Here is a 15,361-nt window from a genome sequence, read left to right as displayed (position 1 = left end):
TATTCCTCTTCTTCTTCTCGAAATTCTTGCTCTTCTCCTTCTTCTTTTTCTTGAATTTTGATTTGGTTTTTCGTACGAATCCTGAATGAGTCTTGGAGTGTTGTGATGATGATGGGAGATTGATGCTTCTGCAAATGATTGAAGATATGGTTGATTGAAGGTTCGTGGATGAAGGTGATGGTGAACGAAGATCAAGGTTAGAGCTGAAGGAGATGAGGGTTATTGGGAGATTGAAGAATGGAGAGTGAATTGTGGAGGAGTGAAGAAGATGAAGGTGAGATGTGGAGAATGCAAGCAGAGTGGTGAAGGGAGGGTGAAAGTGAAGAGAGCAAAAATGGTGGAGGTTGAAGAATTGTGGAGAATGAAGGTTCAGAGAGATTGGTGGGAGAAGATGAATGATGTGTGTGTGTACAAAAATGTTGGAGACTGAGAAAATGGGGAAGCCCTTTGAAGAGAAGGGAGGTCAGAATTTATAGAAGTGGAGGTAGAGATTGTGAGCCCTAGGATTAGGGAGAGTTTGTTATATGATGAATGGTGAGGATTGAAGGTTGGAAATAGGTTAGTTATCAATTTCTGTTTTCTGTTATGATTCGGTTATAGGTAGTTACAAGTTGGTTAGAAACTGTTAGTTGGTTATGGTAAGTTAGGTTAGAATTGAAATAGGTTACAAGTTTGTTACAAACTGTTATAGGTAGTTAATAACATTATTGATGAAGAGAATGTTAGGGATAGGTCAAGAAATACTGTTACAAATGTTAATACATCTTAAACTGAATTGGTGGATGGTTAAACTGAATTAGTTACAAAATTGTAAAGGTTAGGATGGTTATGTGATATAATGGCAGACTGCTGTTTGGTAGTGGTTTGACTTAATAGGGGACTTCTAACATTGAATGGATTCTGTTTCTGAATGGATTTTATGTTACTTTTGCAGGGTTGTATGCTGGTTGCTAGCATTTTAGAATGAGGCTTGAGCTGAACTTGAATGTAGGATAGTAAGCATTGCATAACTTGACATGTCCTGATGTTGATAGCCAGGTTTGAGCATACAAAAAATTGAATTTGACTGATGCCTCTTTGCTTTGAAAATGGCTTTGCAGAACCTTTTTTTTTTCTTCTGATAACTGTCCTTTGTTGATTCATCTTTTTCTGTTAGAAACCGTTTTTTGAATGTGAACTGTTGGTTATTAGACATAGTACGGTTATGGTTTTTTTGACAGGGTTGCTGTAAGTATTGTTAATTAATAGGACTGGATTGAATATATTTATGAAAGTGACTTAAACTGAACTTGCATAGTGATGATGCTGATTAATGTTGCAGGTTTTGGCTTGGTTAATCGAGGCACAAGGGGCATAAAGCTCGCGGATCAGTATGATGAAACTTGTTATAGAAAGACAAGAGAAATAAAATGCAGATGGTGTTTATAATAGACTTAGAACAAAATTTGTAATGCTTGTCTCTAAATAAATGGATAGGTTTGTTGTTATAACATTTTGTATTGAATTGGATACTTGGGTTAATAATGGATTTAAATCTTGAACATTTGAATAATGAGCGAATGGCATTTGGATGAATTTTGGTGAAACATATTTGGTTGTAATGGACTTGGGCCTTTTGGTAAAGAACATGGTTTTGGATTTTGTAATGAATTTGGGATAATGGATGGATATAAAATTTGAATAACTTCTTCTTCAAGCCATGGCTCAAGATAAATCGTTCTTCACGCAATCACCCTAAGAAACTCAATCTCAAAAAGGCTTGTCATAAATTAACATCTTTATCCAAATGAATTCATTCGATATTGTACCGTAACTTATAATTCAAGCAGTGTACCAATTAATTATGTCCAAGTTCCATAGAAAAGATCCCCTTGGTTAATAAATGAATACTGAAATACCAAATCCAGTTGGTCTCAATAGAAACTTTGATGGACGCATTCATAGGGAAATAAACCCTGATCCAGTCGATGCCTTTGATCCACCACCACTAATTTAATGTACCAACATTATTCTTAATGAATGCATGATGTGTTAATGACCTAATAGATGAGATTATGAGATGCAAAAGCCAATTAGAGATAAAATTAGATGGGCAAATTTTGGGGTGCAACATATACGAACAAGCTATAATTTGGCAGATCTGTTTACTAAGCCACTGGCCATAGACTTAGTAAAAACAACCTCGAGAGGGATGGGGTTGAAACTCCTTAAATAAGAGTTCCGACAGCGGCAACAACCCAATCTTATGTTAACAAAACATTAACTTCAAGATTCAATAGGTAACAACAAGTCTTTGAATTGGATGTAAGTCAGACATTTGGGTAACAATGTTGACTATTTTCAATAGAGGGTTGAGGTTTTCAAAACCTCTTAATGAAGTTCATAAACGAAGAAACGTATCTCATAGAAAAGGATACAACATGAACTTCACCTATGTGAATTTCGAGATGGTGTCGTCTCAAATTGAGAGTTGGAGTTTCTCTCATGAAAAATTCATGAAACATGATAATATATGGCCATAAATAAGTGCTAAGCGAGATATGTAGAGGAAGAACCTTTAAAGAGTGTGTGTAAGGTAACACCGGTCTAATTATATGGATTAATGGTTTAAAATCATTGTTACCTGTCATACCCCAAAATTTGCCCATCTCATTTCATCATCAAGGGCTCGAGGATCAAGGGTTTTTCTCAAGTCACTCTCTCCTAATCAAAGGGTCCTCAAGCTAGGGTTTGCAGTTTATCAAAGGATTTTGAACCTCTGAGGCCTCAAATGGATCTCAAGGTATCACATATGTATCAAAGCATATCCATGTCAAAAGTCAAGCTACAATTCCAAGGATTGCTCACTCGATGGCTCAAATGACCAAAAAGTCAACAAAAGACACCTTTTGAGTCAAAGCTCATAACTTGAGCATGGAAGCTCCAATTGGGGTGAAACAAAAAGGAGGTTTTAAAGGACTCATCAAGCTTTCTAAAAAATCCTATAATGCATTCATATGACTAAAATTGAAGGAGATACAAAGCTTAGAAGTTGGTCGATTTTGGAGAAATACACAAAACCCTAACTAAGTGATTTTGGTTTTCTTGACCAATGGACCTTACTTTTGGATTCTTAACATGACTTTGGGCTTCATATGGACTTCTAGACTAATTATTTTATTTTTATAATATTTATATTATTTATTTGAATATTTATTCATTTAAATACTTATAAAATACATAAAATATGGAATAATTTTATTTAAATCAAGAATCAATTTTTTAATCAAGTTTAAGTCATCCAAGTATCAAATATATTGTTGGAAAATAGGATTGGTGAGAAGAGATTAGGTTTAAGCCATTTTTAGAAAGAATTAAAGTCAAATTCTCAATAAAATATTTCTCAAGCCAATCTTGGATTTTTTCACACTTGCAACCCTAAATGAGACCCCATATATATTCTAAACATTCAGAAGGAGAAGAGGGGGACGAAAAAAAGGGTTGACAAGTCTAGGGTTTCAAGTTTAAGATTATCAAGAAGAGGTGCAACTCAAAACGTGGCTTGCAGCCATTATTCACTGAAACTAGACTCACTAATCATCTCCTGAACCTATGTAAGGTAAGAATAGGTAAGAACTCGTGCCCTTCCATGTATGAATTATTCATGAACACCTCTTAGGTTGTATCTCTTGTTAAATTCGGATTTGAAGTTTTATGTGATACCAAGTGTTTCTAACCACCCATATCAAGTCATATGCATGTTTAGAACAGGTTAGAGCCTTTGGAACGAAGCTTTAGAGCCCTTGGTGTAAAACACCATTGTTAGGGCAAGCTTGAGTTCTTCATCGAAGTCACAATTCCAGAGGGTTTCAGCCTAAACGGTCTCCATATTTGGAATCAGAAGGTGTTTTTACGTGGTTCTGGTTTGTTTTTGTTGTATGTTCGTTGCGTTTTGCAGGTAGAAGGATCGTGAGAGTTTGGCTTCGAAATATATACAGGATTCATAGCTAAAAACGCAGCAAATCCGTAGCAAGATTATGCAACTTTGTTGGTGGAGAAGATGAAGCACGTGGAGCATCTTAACTGGGTGGTCAGAAAGTGAATTTCCATCCGTTGGTCCTATTGGCTCGTCAATGGAAGGAGCTTATCTCCCCTTTTCTCATTGGTTCGAGCGCCTGCACCGGGTCCTACTGAGATTCAACTTTTGACTTTCCATTAACTCTTTGTTTTTTTTATATAATTTACTCTGGGCATGTTATAAACGAATAACCAAGCGCAACACAATTGGTTGTTCATCACGTTGGTATCCCAAAGGACCCAGGTTCGAACCTGGCTGAAGACAACAATTTTTACCATTTATAAACTTCATGGATCCAGTGCTTCGTTCCCCACATGTTCACCATGCGCCTTCAGTTATTAGCCCTAGGATCTGTGATCCAGATCTAACGCATGAGAAGATAAGGCACATGCTATGGACTCTCAGTTTGCCCACACATAACAAAAACCAGGTTTTCGTTCCCCACATGTTCACCATGCGCCTTCAGTTATTAGCCCTAGGATCTATGATCCAGATCTAACGCATGAGAAGATAAGGCACATGCTATGGACTCTCAGCTTGCCCACACATAACAAAAATCAGGTTTCTCTATATGTTTGTTTATTATATTACTTAAATATTTAGATTAATTAATAATTGATTATATTTGATTTAGTTAATTTATTTAAATTAGGATTAGATAATATAATTAAATTGGGGTTAGGGTTATAATTAGGGGTTTAGGATTATTTATTCGATTATTTCGATTACTCGATTTAATTGACTTAATTATTTAATTGTTAAAAATCACAAAACCCTATAAAGGTGTAAGTATTAGGGTTTGCCCAATCCCACTGCCATTTGGAAAAAATATTAATTCGATTAACTCTTGAATAATTCTCTCCTCGACCCGACTAAAGCTATTAGTCGCATTAGACGAGAGATAAAAAATATATAATTTAAAATATATTTAATTTGTTGCCCGCGACGATCGAATCTATCGATCTGAGTAACCAGCAATGCCCCCATTAATCTGTTAGCTATACTGATCAAATCTATTGATCATCGCATCTAACGGTGACATATTAAATCAGGGTTGTACGCCCAAAACTTAAAACATTCAAGACACTCCAAAACTACGGATTTTCATCCTTTCCACTCAGGCAACTCAAAATGCCTTTCATATCAAATTCAAAACTACGCCATTCAAAAAGCCTTCGAACCATATCAAACAACCTCATACTAATTCTAAGGCGTACAACCCTGTGCCCGAACTACGTTGACTCTGATTCTCCATAAGGAGATACGTAGGCACTTGGTAACAAGGCGAGTCTCCCCCTCCTTAAAACCTCAATTCACTTAAAATCTCAATTTTGCCCTTTTCATTTCATTAGCTATTAACCTCTGTAATTTTAGCCATAAACCTTTATTTTAAGATCAAACCTTAGGAAAGGGTTGAGGGTGCCTAACACCTTCCCTCGACTTGATTATAATAACTTACCCCGACTCTCTTAACTGCGTAGGGTTTCCTATTCGCCCTTCAGAATAGGTGGCGACTCTAAAAGCTTAATTTTTAGGGCAGGTTGCTACATTACCTAATATTCCGATTAAACTTTGTGTTATCTTCACTAAGGTTAAGTTTTAAATCGAAAAATATCAAACTGTATTAACATTCTTTATATCTTTATTTCAGAAATGAGCTTTTGTCATTATTAGAACAAATGGAAGATTGTTAAAAATTATCAAATAATAATTACCATAATATATTTCAATGCGACAAAGATGAGAATAAATTTATAATTGTTGCATAAAACGATATATAATTTATTACAACTATATTTCTCAAATAACATACAATAAAAAAACGAAGGAAGTAGTACTATTTGCCTATCTCATAATTAATACTAATATATTTTAAAATGCGAATTCAACTCTGTGCAATGGACGGTCAAAAAGCATTCTCACCTACACTAAAAGACAGACTACAAATGTGCAATCATAACACAACTAAAATTCATAATCTCACATAGTATGATTGTAGAAAACAAACAAAACTCCAATACAGACCAATAATTTATCCTCAAAATGCAACTCAAATGAAAACATCGTATCAACTCACGAGCCCTTTTGTTTCTTTTCTCTTGTGTTGAAAAATTACAAAAAATAATAGAAATATTGACAAGTGACAAACTCTTTAACACCTTTACATTAACTGCAACATGCTCTTTTAAACAAAACATTGTTGTTAGTATGGGATGAAAATAATGTATAGTAACTGAACTAATGTTATCAAGTTTAAATCTAATCCTTGAAATGCAGTAAATAAGACTGACAATGAATATTTATGAATATATATAATATTTATTCACTATCCATTTTGTTAAATAAAAATGATATTTCTATTTTTTCACCTTTGTGTAAGTATTCTCTAGTAGGGGTGGGAATAGGCCAGGCCGCCCTACAGGGGCCTATAGCCTAGCCTACTTAAGGCCAGACTAGGTCAGACCTATTTGATAAAAAGGTCAGGTTTGAGCTTTTTTAAAAGCATATTTAATAAAATAGGCCAGGCCCAGACTATTAGAGAAGCCTATAAAGCCTTGTAGGCCGGCTTACATTTTCATATATATTAAAATTAGTCTAAATAGGTTGGCCTATATATGCATATATATTAGAAAAATTGTTAAATAGATTGTTCTATATATGCATATATATTAGAAAAAAAATGCTAAATAGGTCGGTCTAAATGTTCGTATATATGCGACCTATAAGGCTTCTTAAGTAATATGAATTAATTGAAAACATTAATAAGAAAGAGGCTTTTAAATAGGCTTTCAGGCCAGACCAGGTTTTTAAAAAGGCCAGGCCAGGCTGAAAAAACGAGCCTATAGTAGGCCATAGGCCAGGCTCAGGCCTTGTAAGTTTATCGTAGGCCAGGCCCAGGCCTTATAAAGCTTAGCCTAGCCTAGCCTATTCCCACCCCTATTCACTAGATAAATATTAATTGATTTTAAAATATTTACTGGTACCGTTTTTATTAAAAAATTTATTAATTTATATTTATATGTATTTAGTATTTTCCAAAAACAAAATTACCGATCAAGAAATTGAGAAAATTAATGATTTAGTTAAATTTAATTCTTTTTTTTTTTACCATGGGTTTAATCTAGATTAGAGATCAGTTCTAATATTAAGTGGTTCCAACCTCTCTGATCGGAGTTGCGAAAGATCAACCCGTAATTTACACAATCAAATAAAACGCCGCTCAACTTTAATGTGAGTTTTTAATTAATAAGTAATGGTATGTGTACTCATCGTCACCGTTATAAATACTGAATATTGTATATGTGTCCATTAACTGTATGTGTCATTGTGTTGTCTTTTAATAGGGTCGGCCCAAGGGTGAGGCGGGCTAAGCCCTCCTTCATCTCAAAATACAAGTTATTTTCAATATATTATACCTAAATTAAAAAACACATTTATATTTATCTTTTTATGTGAAAGAAAAATTATGATTTACTTTATAATTTTTTTTAATAATATGAAAAAATATAGTAAAATGATAAGAATTAAAAAGAGCAATAAGTAATTAACATATAATAATAATAATAGTAATAATAATAAAATTGTATAAACGAGTCTCTCACTTAAAGCATTTTGCCCCTTTGTTCTTCATGCTTAAAAAATTATATATTTTTTCGATCTATATTCCGTTCAAAGTTATCACTGAACACACAAACTACGATGGAAATTGTAATATATATATATATATATATATATATATATATATATATATATATATATATATATATATATATATATATATATATGGAGGACTTCGTGTCTGTATCTTGAGGTTGTTCTACAACGTCATCTTTAAGATCGCTCTTTTCTACCAATCGCCCGACCATGATAACTTCGTATTGTCATAGACTTTCACCAAATGCACTTCGGCCATATATACTTCATGCTTGGGAAACTATTTACCTTTAGAGAGACTTAGAAATAAGACAAAAAGCAACTCCCTAAAGATAACCGCGTTCTAAGCATCTTCTAGCAAGGTTAGAAGAGCCTGCTCTAAAGTAGGAAGAGCTAGCCATCTCTAATTAGAAGGTCAACTCGAGCATCAGTTAAGAAGTCCGTTCGATCCAACCAACACGACACCATCAAATAAGAGACCACCATAGCACACACGAAAAGACAACCCAAGCTGTGACAGAACCACGTCAGGACAGTGGCCATCCTAAAATATTATTATTTATATAAAAAATTAATAGGTTTTATAAGCAATTTTTAAGGATTATTTTTTAATTATATAATGTGATTGGACATACTTTCATAATAAAGAAATTGGGCCAAGTGGTAGATACAGTGTTTTGCCGTGTGTCAAAGGTTCGATTCCTGGCTACACCTTTATTGTTTTTCTTGGTTGAAAATGTGTCATGGAGCTACGGTCGGGCTATAAGCCAATTACACTTCACCAAGAGATAACAAGGACAACATCGTCGTTCATTGGACCAATTCAGTTAATTTGGACCCACCCTTAATGGATTAGAACATCCAGTAAAAAATACTATAAAAGTCATTATGGTATTTCACATAAGACATCTCACTCTTATAGACCTCATGCTTGAGGGACTATATACATTATGGCCCCGTAAAAATAACAATGAATAAACCTCGCAAAATGACGAGTCTTAGTCAATGACACAGAAAAAATGCGCTGCATGATGATCAGGGCGGACATCATTGAGCTCTGACCCTACCCAAGTTGTTACACAAAGCATCTCACTTCTACGGGCTTCATGTTTGAGGAATTGTGTACAAATCAATCTCTAACCTAAAGTACATCACTCTGTTGAGCCTCATGCCTGAAAGACTTTGTATAACCTGGTCTTTCACCTAAAGTGCTTCACCCTTTTGAGCCTTATGTTTGAAGGGTTGTGTATATTTCGATCTCTCTTCTGAAAATATTTTACCCTTTTAGCCTCATGCTTGTACATTCCATTATCTTTCTTGGTCATGTACAAACCCATACGTGGATTGACCAGGTTGAGTATGAATTCAGTCATGGACTGACCTCAGCGTAAATGAGTCAAAGCGAGCAAATCGGTTCAAGGCAGACACATATTATTGACAGTTGTTACGCTTTAATGCACAAACACAACTTTAAGATCTTGTTAACGATTATAAATAATATGTTTCATACAAAAAGATAAGAGAATTGAAGTAATATATAATTATACAAAAACAAAGGGAGTAATATATAATTGAAGTAATTATAGTAAATAAATTAGTAAAAATATTATTTTTCTAAAATCAATACTATTTTATAAATTAATATTATTATTAGAGATATCATTTAACGACTTGATATCAATTAATTGAAGTATTATTTGTTCTTGTTTCATACAAAAACAAAGGGAGTAATATATAATTGAAGTAATTATAGTAAATAAATTAGTAAAAATATTATTTTTCTAAAATCAATACTATTTTATAAATTAATATTATTATTAGAGATATCATTTAACGACTTGATATCAATTAATTGAAGTATTATTTGTTCTTGTTTCATACAAAAACAAAGGGAGTAATATATAATTGAAGTAATTATAGTAAATAAATTAGTAAAAATATTATTTTTCTAAAATCAATACTATTTTATAAATTAATATTATTATTAGAGATATCATTTAACGACTTGATATCAATCCAACTAACATGCCCTTTGTACACTAATTAGAGGAAGTAATTAAATTATTAATTCCCATATCTTTTTCTATCAAAACTTCTAGAAGTTGTTCCAAAACTCTTTAAACTAATTATTCATTCAAATTGAAACAATTAAAAAACTCTACTTAAAAATATATCCTCCACAAAAAATTTAAATTTGAAATTTAGCTCAAAAAATTCTTGACTCAACTATACTTATTTTTCTTTAACCTATAGAATATTAATATTTTTTTCTTTTGAGATCCAAAGGAGTAGTATACAATGCATAATCCATTTAAAAAAATGATTGGTGTGTTTACAACTCCGAGGAATCAAATACAAAAGCAATAAAAATCAAGAATAAAACAAAAAACAAAAAGAGAGAGAAAACAAAACAAAACAAACACACTCACTCCTTGGCGCACACACTTCCCTCTTCTTCTCCTTTCTCTCTCAAACTCAATCTTCTTCTTCTTCTTCAATTTCATTCCTTCTAATTCTTCTCCAACCACTCATTTCACTCCCAACTAAAATACCCGGGTCAATGACCCTAACCCGAAACCAACCCACTAACCCAATTCCCCATACCCGAAACCCAAAAACCCAATCCCAATCTTCATCTTCTTCTTCTCGAAGCGGCATGAAACTAATCGTGCCTCTTCAAGGTGTAGTTCAAGGTCGCAGTGGCTTTCTCCTCGGTATCTCAATCCCTTGTGCTCTCTTTTACTTTCTTCAACTTTACCTCAAACGACGTCGTCCTAATCCCAACCCTTCTTCACCTTCTTCGTCCTCTTCTCCCACTCTTCTTCTTCCTCGCTCTTCTTCGAGGTCCAATTTATCCTCTCGCGGATCGATTTCGCGTGTTCGGCTCTCGAAACTTGCCTCCATTTTATCTAAACCTGATGATTCTCTTTATTATCTTGGGTTGGAGAGGGTTTCGCAGGATCCTTATGATGTTTTTGTTAACCCTAATGGGATTATTCAGCTAGGGTTGTCTGATAATAAGGTGGTTTTTGGTTTCGGATTTTACGATGTTATGTTGTTTTTTTTTTTGTCGTTTTGTTGTAATTAACTATGTTGGTGGTTTTGTTTATGTAGTTGTGTTTTGATTTGATTGAGAAATGGTTGGTGAAGAATTTGGAGGGATCAATGATGGGGACTGGGGATATCAGTTTGAGTATTAATGGAATTGTGCCTTATCAACCTCATCATGGATTGAATGAATTGAAAATTGTAAGTTGTTTTTTAATTATATATTTAATTTTTTATTTGCTGTCATTTTGCTGGATTGTATTTTGTTCTTTGCTTGTTGCGGTGAAATAGAAGAGGGTTTAATGCAGACACTAATCAAGTTACTATTCAAGTTGAAGGGAAATTTTTATCGGACTGCTGGAAAACTTGCAATGTTGTGCGGGATAGAATTTTGAGCAGTTAAGAATCAACACTAGAATAATGTAAGTGTAGCAAAGATGTGGATGTGGTGTAAGACTAAACATGTAATAAATGACAATATTAGAGAGAGTGTTGGGGGAGCACTTATAGTAGAGAAGATGGTGGAAATTAGACTTAGGTGGTTTGAGCATGTAGAGAGAAGATCTGTAGATTCTATGGTAAGTAGAGTAGTTCAGACGGAGTATTCGAACAACTAGAGAAAGAGGAAGACCTAGAAAGATTATAAGACAAGTTATTAAGAAAGATCTCGAGATTAACGATTTAGATAGAAGTATGGTACTGGACAGAACATTAGGGTGAAGGTTGATCCATGTAGCCGATCTCACTTAGTGGAATAATGGTTGGCTGTTGTTTTTGCTTGCTGTGGTGATGTGTTGTTCTACAACATCTGTATGGTTTTTTTTGTTATTCTGTTATTGTGTTCTGTTTCTTCAATTCTGTGTTGATATTTAGCTTTTGAGTTTAATAGAGATTTAAATTTAATCATGCATTGTCACTGTAAACTAGTTTTTTGCTTTATTATTGTTGCTGTTCTTGTTGATTATTATGTTTTTCTTTTTTTAATTTAGATGAATTGAAATGGCATGGGTCGAGCTTTAGAGTTTAGATTACTTTGCTTGGTAATGGAGACTCTGATACTATTAATCAATTATTCCAAAAGTTTAAGATGGTTTAGTAAGGGACATTGATAGTCTTGTACAATTTCTAACATTCTGGAGAACCAAACCTCTTAATATTCCGGTGTTGTCAATCGCAGATTGTGATGCTGCTATTTGAATACACTTTGTACTTAATAGTGTATTGCAGAACAATGCCGATTTGTTCAATTTCTACTCTGCTGCGTCACTGTTATAGCTGTTATTTGACCACACTTTTCCCATGTTGGAGCTAAGGCTAGTTGAGCTATAAGCTATTTAGTTGAAATGTTTTTATTAAAGTTACTAGTAGCGTAACAGCGGTAATGTATGTTACTTCTCGTTATGATAATTATAGAATTTGAGCTTTTAGAGTTGCTTCATTTCACAATGCTTTATTAATGTACAGGGTCATTGTTAGCTCACTTTTATCTTATTGCAGCAAACAGGCATTATAATTTTAATGAGTCATTTGTTGTCTCAGTGCAGAAAACAGAGTAATTTTATTACATTGAATGAGTGGTCACATAAAACGAGTTAAGATTATTTTATTAGGAATAAAGGAATTAGATGGAAAGTTCAATAAACGGGTTTTCTAGAAAAGAGGGTAGTCTTTCCTTGGGTCGTTTTATCGTGCGTGAAAAGACTTGTAGATTTACTAGTAAGAATGGTAGATCATATGGAGAACAGGCCACTAGTTAGAGACAGAGGAAAACCATGGAAAACTATAGGTTAAGCTGTTAAGATAAGTTTATATTTAAATGGGCTAGCTTTAATAGTTTGGTAAAAAACGGTGCTATATTTGAACAAACCGCTACTGTGTTGCGATATGCTATGTAGTATGTAGTGTCAAATAGCCAATATTGCGGCGCTATAGCATTATGGTGAACAAATCACTATTTTTTGCAATCCACGGTTGAGAAACTAATCGTTAGAGGGAGACATTATGGCGACATTTGACTCTATATAGATGGAGAAGATTTTGATGTTGGTTGTATTTATAAGTTGTTTTAAATTGTTATTTGAAAAACTTTACCCGCTTAGTTGTCTATTAGTTTGCTACCGTTCTATATTTGAATTTAGTTTATTACGGTCATGCCTTTGTTTGTTTGTTAAACTTTTGTTCTTTGCGTTGATTTTGCAGGCATTGGCAGATTTTATGCGTCAGGTTATGGGAGGATCAGTGGAATTTGACCCGTTGAATATGGTACTGACATCTGGAGCAACTCCTGCAATTGAGATACTATCCTTCTGCTTGGCAGATCAAGGAAACGCGTTCCTTGTCCCTACACCTTATTATCCAGGGTAATCAACTACTTTCTTATGCTATTGCTTCGTATCTATGAAGCACCAAAGATTGAAAGTCTGTTTGATGTCCAACACTGACATAGCTAGTTGTTACATTGATTGCTATGATTTTCTCAAATTATTATCATTCGCGGTGGCAATGTCTTGGCATCAGTGTCGTGTATTTTTCAGTGCTTCATAGATTTAAAAGCTAATTAAAAGTCACTATGCAGCTTTGACAGGGACGTAAGATGGCGTCCAGGGATAGACTTAATACCTGTTCACTGTCGAAGTACTGACAATTTCAACCTAAACATCGCTGCTCTCGAACAAGCGTTTAGTCAAGCAAGAAAGCGAGGAGTCAAAGTTCGCGGAATTCTCATCTCCAACCCTTCAAATCCTGTTGGCAATATTCTTACACGAGATATGCTTTTCAGTCTTCTAGACTTTGCCGAAGATAAAAACATTCATATCATCGCTGATGAAGTATTTGCAGGCTCCACATACGGAAGTGAGGAATTTGTGAGTATAGCCGAAGTTCTTGATTCCGAGTACATAGATAAAAGCCGTGTTCATATAATATACAGCCTGTCAAAAGACCTCTCAATTGCCGGCTTTAGGGTCGGGGTTATACATTCATGCAACCAAGCTGTTTTGGAAGCTGCCAAAAAAATGAGTAGATTTTCATCCATATCTGCTCCAACACAGAGGTTAGTTACTTCAATGCTCTCCGATAAACGATTCATTCAGGAATACATTGAAACCAACCGGAATAGAATAAGACGCGTACACGACGAATTTATGGATTGTTTAAACAAACTAGGAATCAAGTGTGCTAAGAGCAGCGCCGGTATGTTCTGTTGGGCCGATATGAGTGGATTAATCAAACCTTATAGTGAGAAAGGAGAACATGAGTTATGGGAGAAGTTTATCAATGTTGCAAAGATCAATATAACTCCTGGATCGGCTTGCCATTGCATAGAACCAGGATGGTTTCGTATATGTTTTACAACTATTTCGTTCGAGGAAATTCCTCTAGTTATTGAACGGATTAGAAAAGTTGTTGAAAGTTGTAAATCTTCAAGTTGAAGTTCCATTATTTTTTCTGAACATAATGATTATTTGCCTCATGTTGATGCTGATTTATAATTTTTTTGGGAAGGAAAGTATACATCCCATAGTTATGATCAAGCTCAGATTTTTTTGCAGAATGCGGGATTTTTATTACATTACCGAAGAAACATTAGTTTTCGAAGCAAAACTATTCAGGGTGAACCTTAGTGAAAACGTAGGTTGAAAAGTTGTTTTCGACGAAAAAACCTCAATTTAAGGAGAGGACATGCTTCCATTGGATCATTCTTTTATTAATGTAGTAAATAGATTAGATTTCAAAAGAGATTTGATTGAGTAAATTAGTAGAGTTTCGTTTTAAAGTCATTAGGCAGATTAGAACTTTGTTGTAAAACAGTTTTGGCCTTGAAATTAGGGATGGCAATTTGGCCCATCTCCAGTGGGTACCCACAAAAATACCCATAATGGGTAGGGTAAAATCCCTCATAAATGGGTACGGGCACGTGCTTGGGTAATTACCCACTTAAATAAGTGGGTATGAGTGCGGGTATGAGCAACTTAGTATCCAGCCCGTCCCATACCCGCACAACATATATTTATATATTTTGAATTATATTATTATATTCAAATAAACGTCTATCAATTTTTAAAAATACATCGATGTTAAACCATTACATATGTAACATAAGTGTCCGTTTATTTCATAATTTAACAATAAGTTTTTGAAAACATTTAAATGTTACTAAAAACTTAAAATGATATGATATTTTATAGTTGATATATTTATTTTTTATTAGAAATGCGGGTAACGGGTACGGGTATGGGTACTTACATACCCAGAGGGCACGGGTACGAGTGCTAAAGTTGCTACCCAAGCGGGTATGGGCTCGGGTACGGGGATTTTTTCTAACCGTGGGTATGGGGATGGGTACTATAGTACCCTACCCATACCCTGCCCATTGCCATCCCTACTTGAAATGCACATCGTACGTATTTTTTTAACAAATTAGGATTATTCTTTTCGCCATGCATTTCTTGTGATTTTCTGCAAAATTTGGTTAGAAATGTATTTTGGGAATTTCTTTTTCCATCTTCCAAACTTCTCCGGCGAATAGTAAAAAATGTCTTCAGTTTTCGAAGATATATTTCTGGACACATTGTTTTTCACAAAATAAGTACAAATGAGTGA

General features: G+C 34.3%; 1 protein-coding gene across 1 annotated transcript; it reads left to right on the top strand.

The window, feature by feature from the left end:
• The first annotated feature begins 10,096 nt into the window (after nucleotides 1–10,096).
• On the top strand, nucleotides 10,097–14,292 carry LOC131633382 (probable aminotransferase ACS12). Its single transcript, XM_058904094.1, has 4 exons — nucleotides 10,097–10,733; nucleotides 10,826–10,960; nucleotides 12,959–13,119; nucleotides 13,335–14,292. The coding sequence occupies exons 1-4, from the start codon at nucleotides 10,272–10,274 to the stop codon at nucleotides 14,188–14,190; spliced, it is 1,614 nt and encodes a 537-aa protein (XP_058760077.1). The 5' UTR covers nucleotides 10,097–10,271; the 3' UTR covers nucleotides 14,191–14,292.
• The last annotated feature ends 1,069 nt before the right edge of the window (nucleotides 14,293–15,361 follow it).

The sequence above is a fragment of the Vicia villosa genome, unplaced genomic scaffold (assembly GCF_029867415.1).
Source record: "Vicia villosa cultivar HV-30 ecotype Madison, WI unplaced genomic scaffold, Vvil1.0 ctg.001122F_1_1, whole genome shotgun sequence".
Lineage (NCBI taxonomy): Eukaryota > Viridiplantae > Streptophyta > Magnoliopsida > Fabales > Fabaceae > Vicia > Vicia villosa.
Note: the sequence above shows the minus strand (reverse complement) of the source record. Positions and strands in the feature narration are given on the sequence as shown.

Excerpts from the sequence above, each read along its gene's own strand:
- LOC131633382 (XM_058904094.1), top strand. The coding sequence starts at position 10,272 with ATGACCCTAACCCGAAACCAACCCACTAACCCAATTCCCCATACCCGA. Across the intron at positions 10,734-10,825 it reads TAGGGTTGTCTGATAATAAG|TTGTGTTTTGATTTGATTGA; the intron begins GTGGTTTTTGGT and ends TTGTTTATGTAG. Across the intron at positions 10,961-12,958 it reads GATTGAATGAATTGAAAATT|GCATTGGCAGATTTTATGCG; the intron begins GTAAGTTGTTTT and ends TTGATTTTGCAG.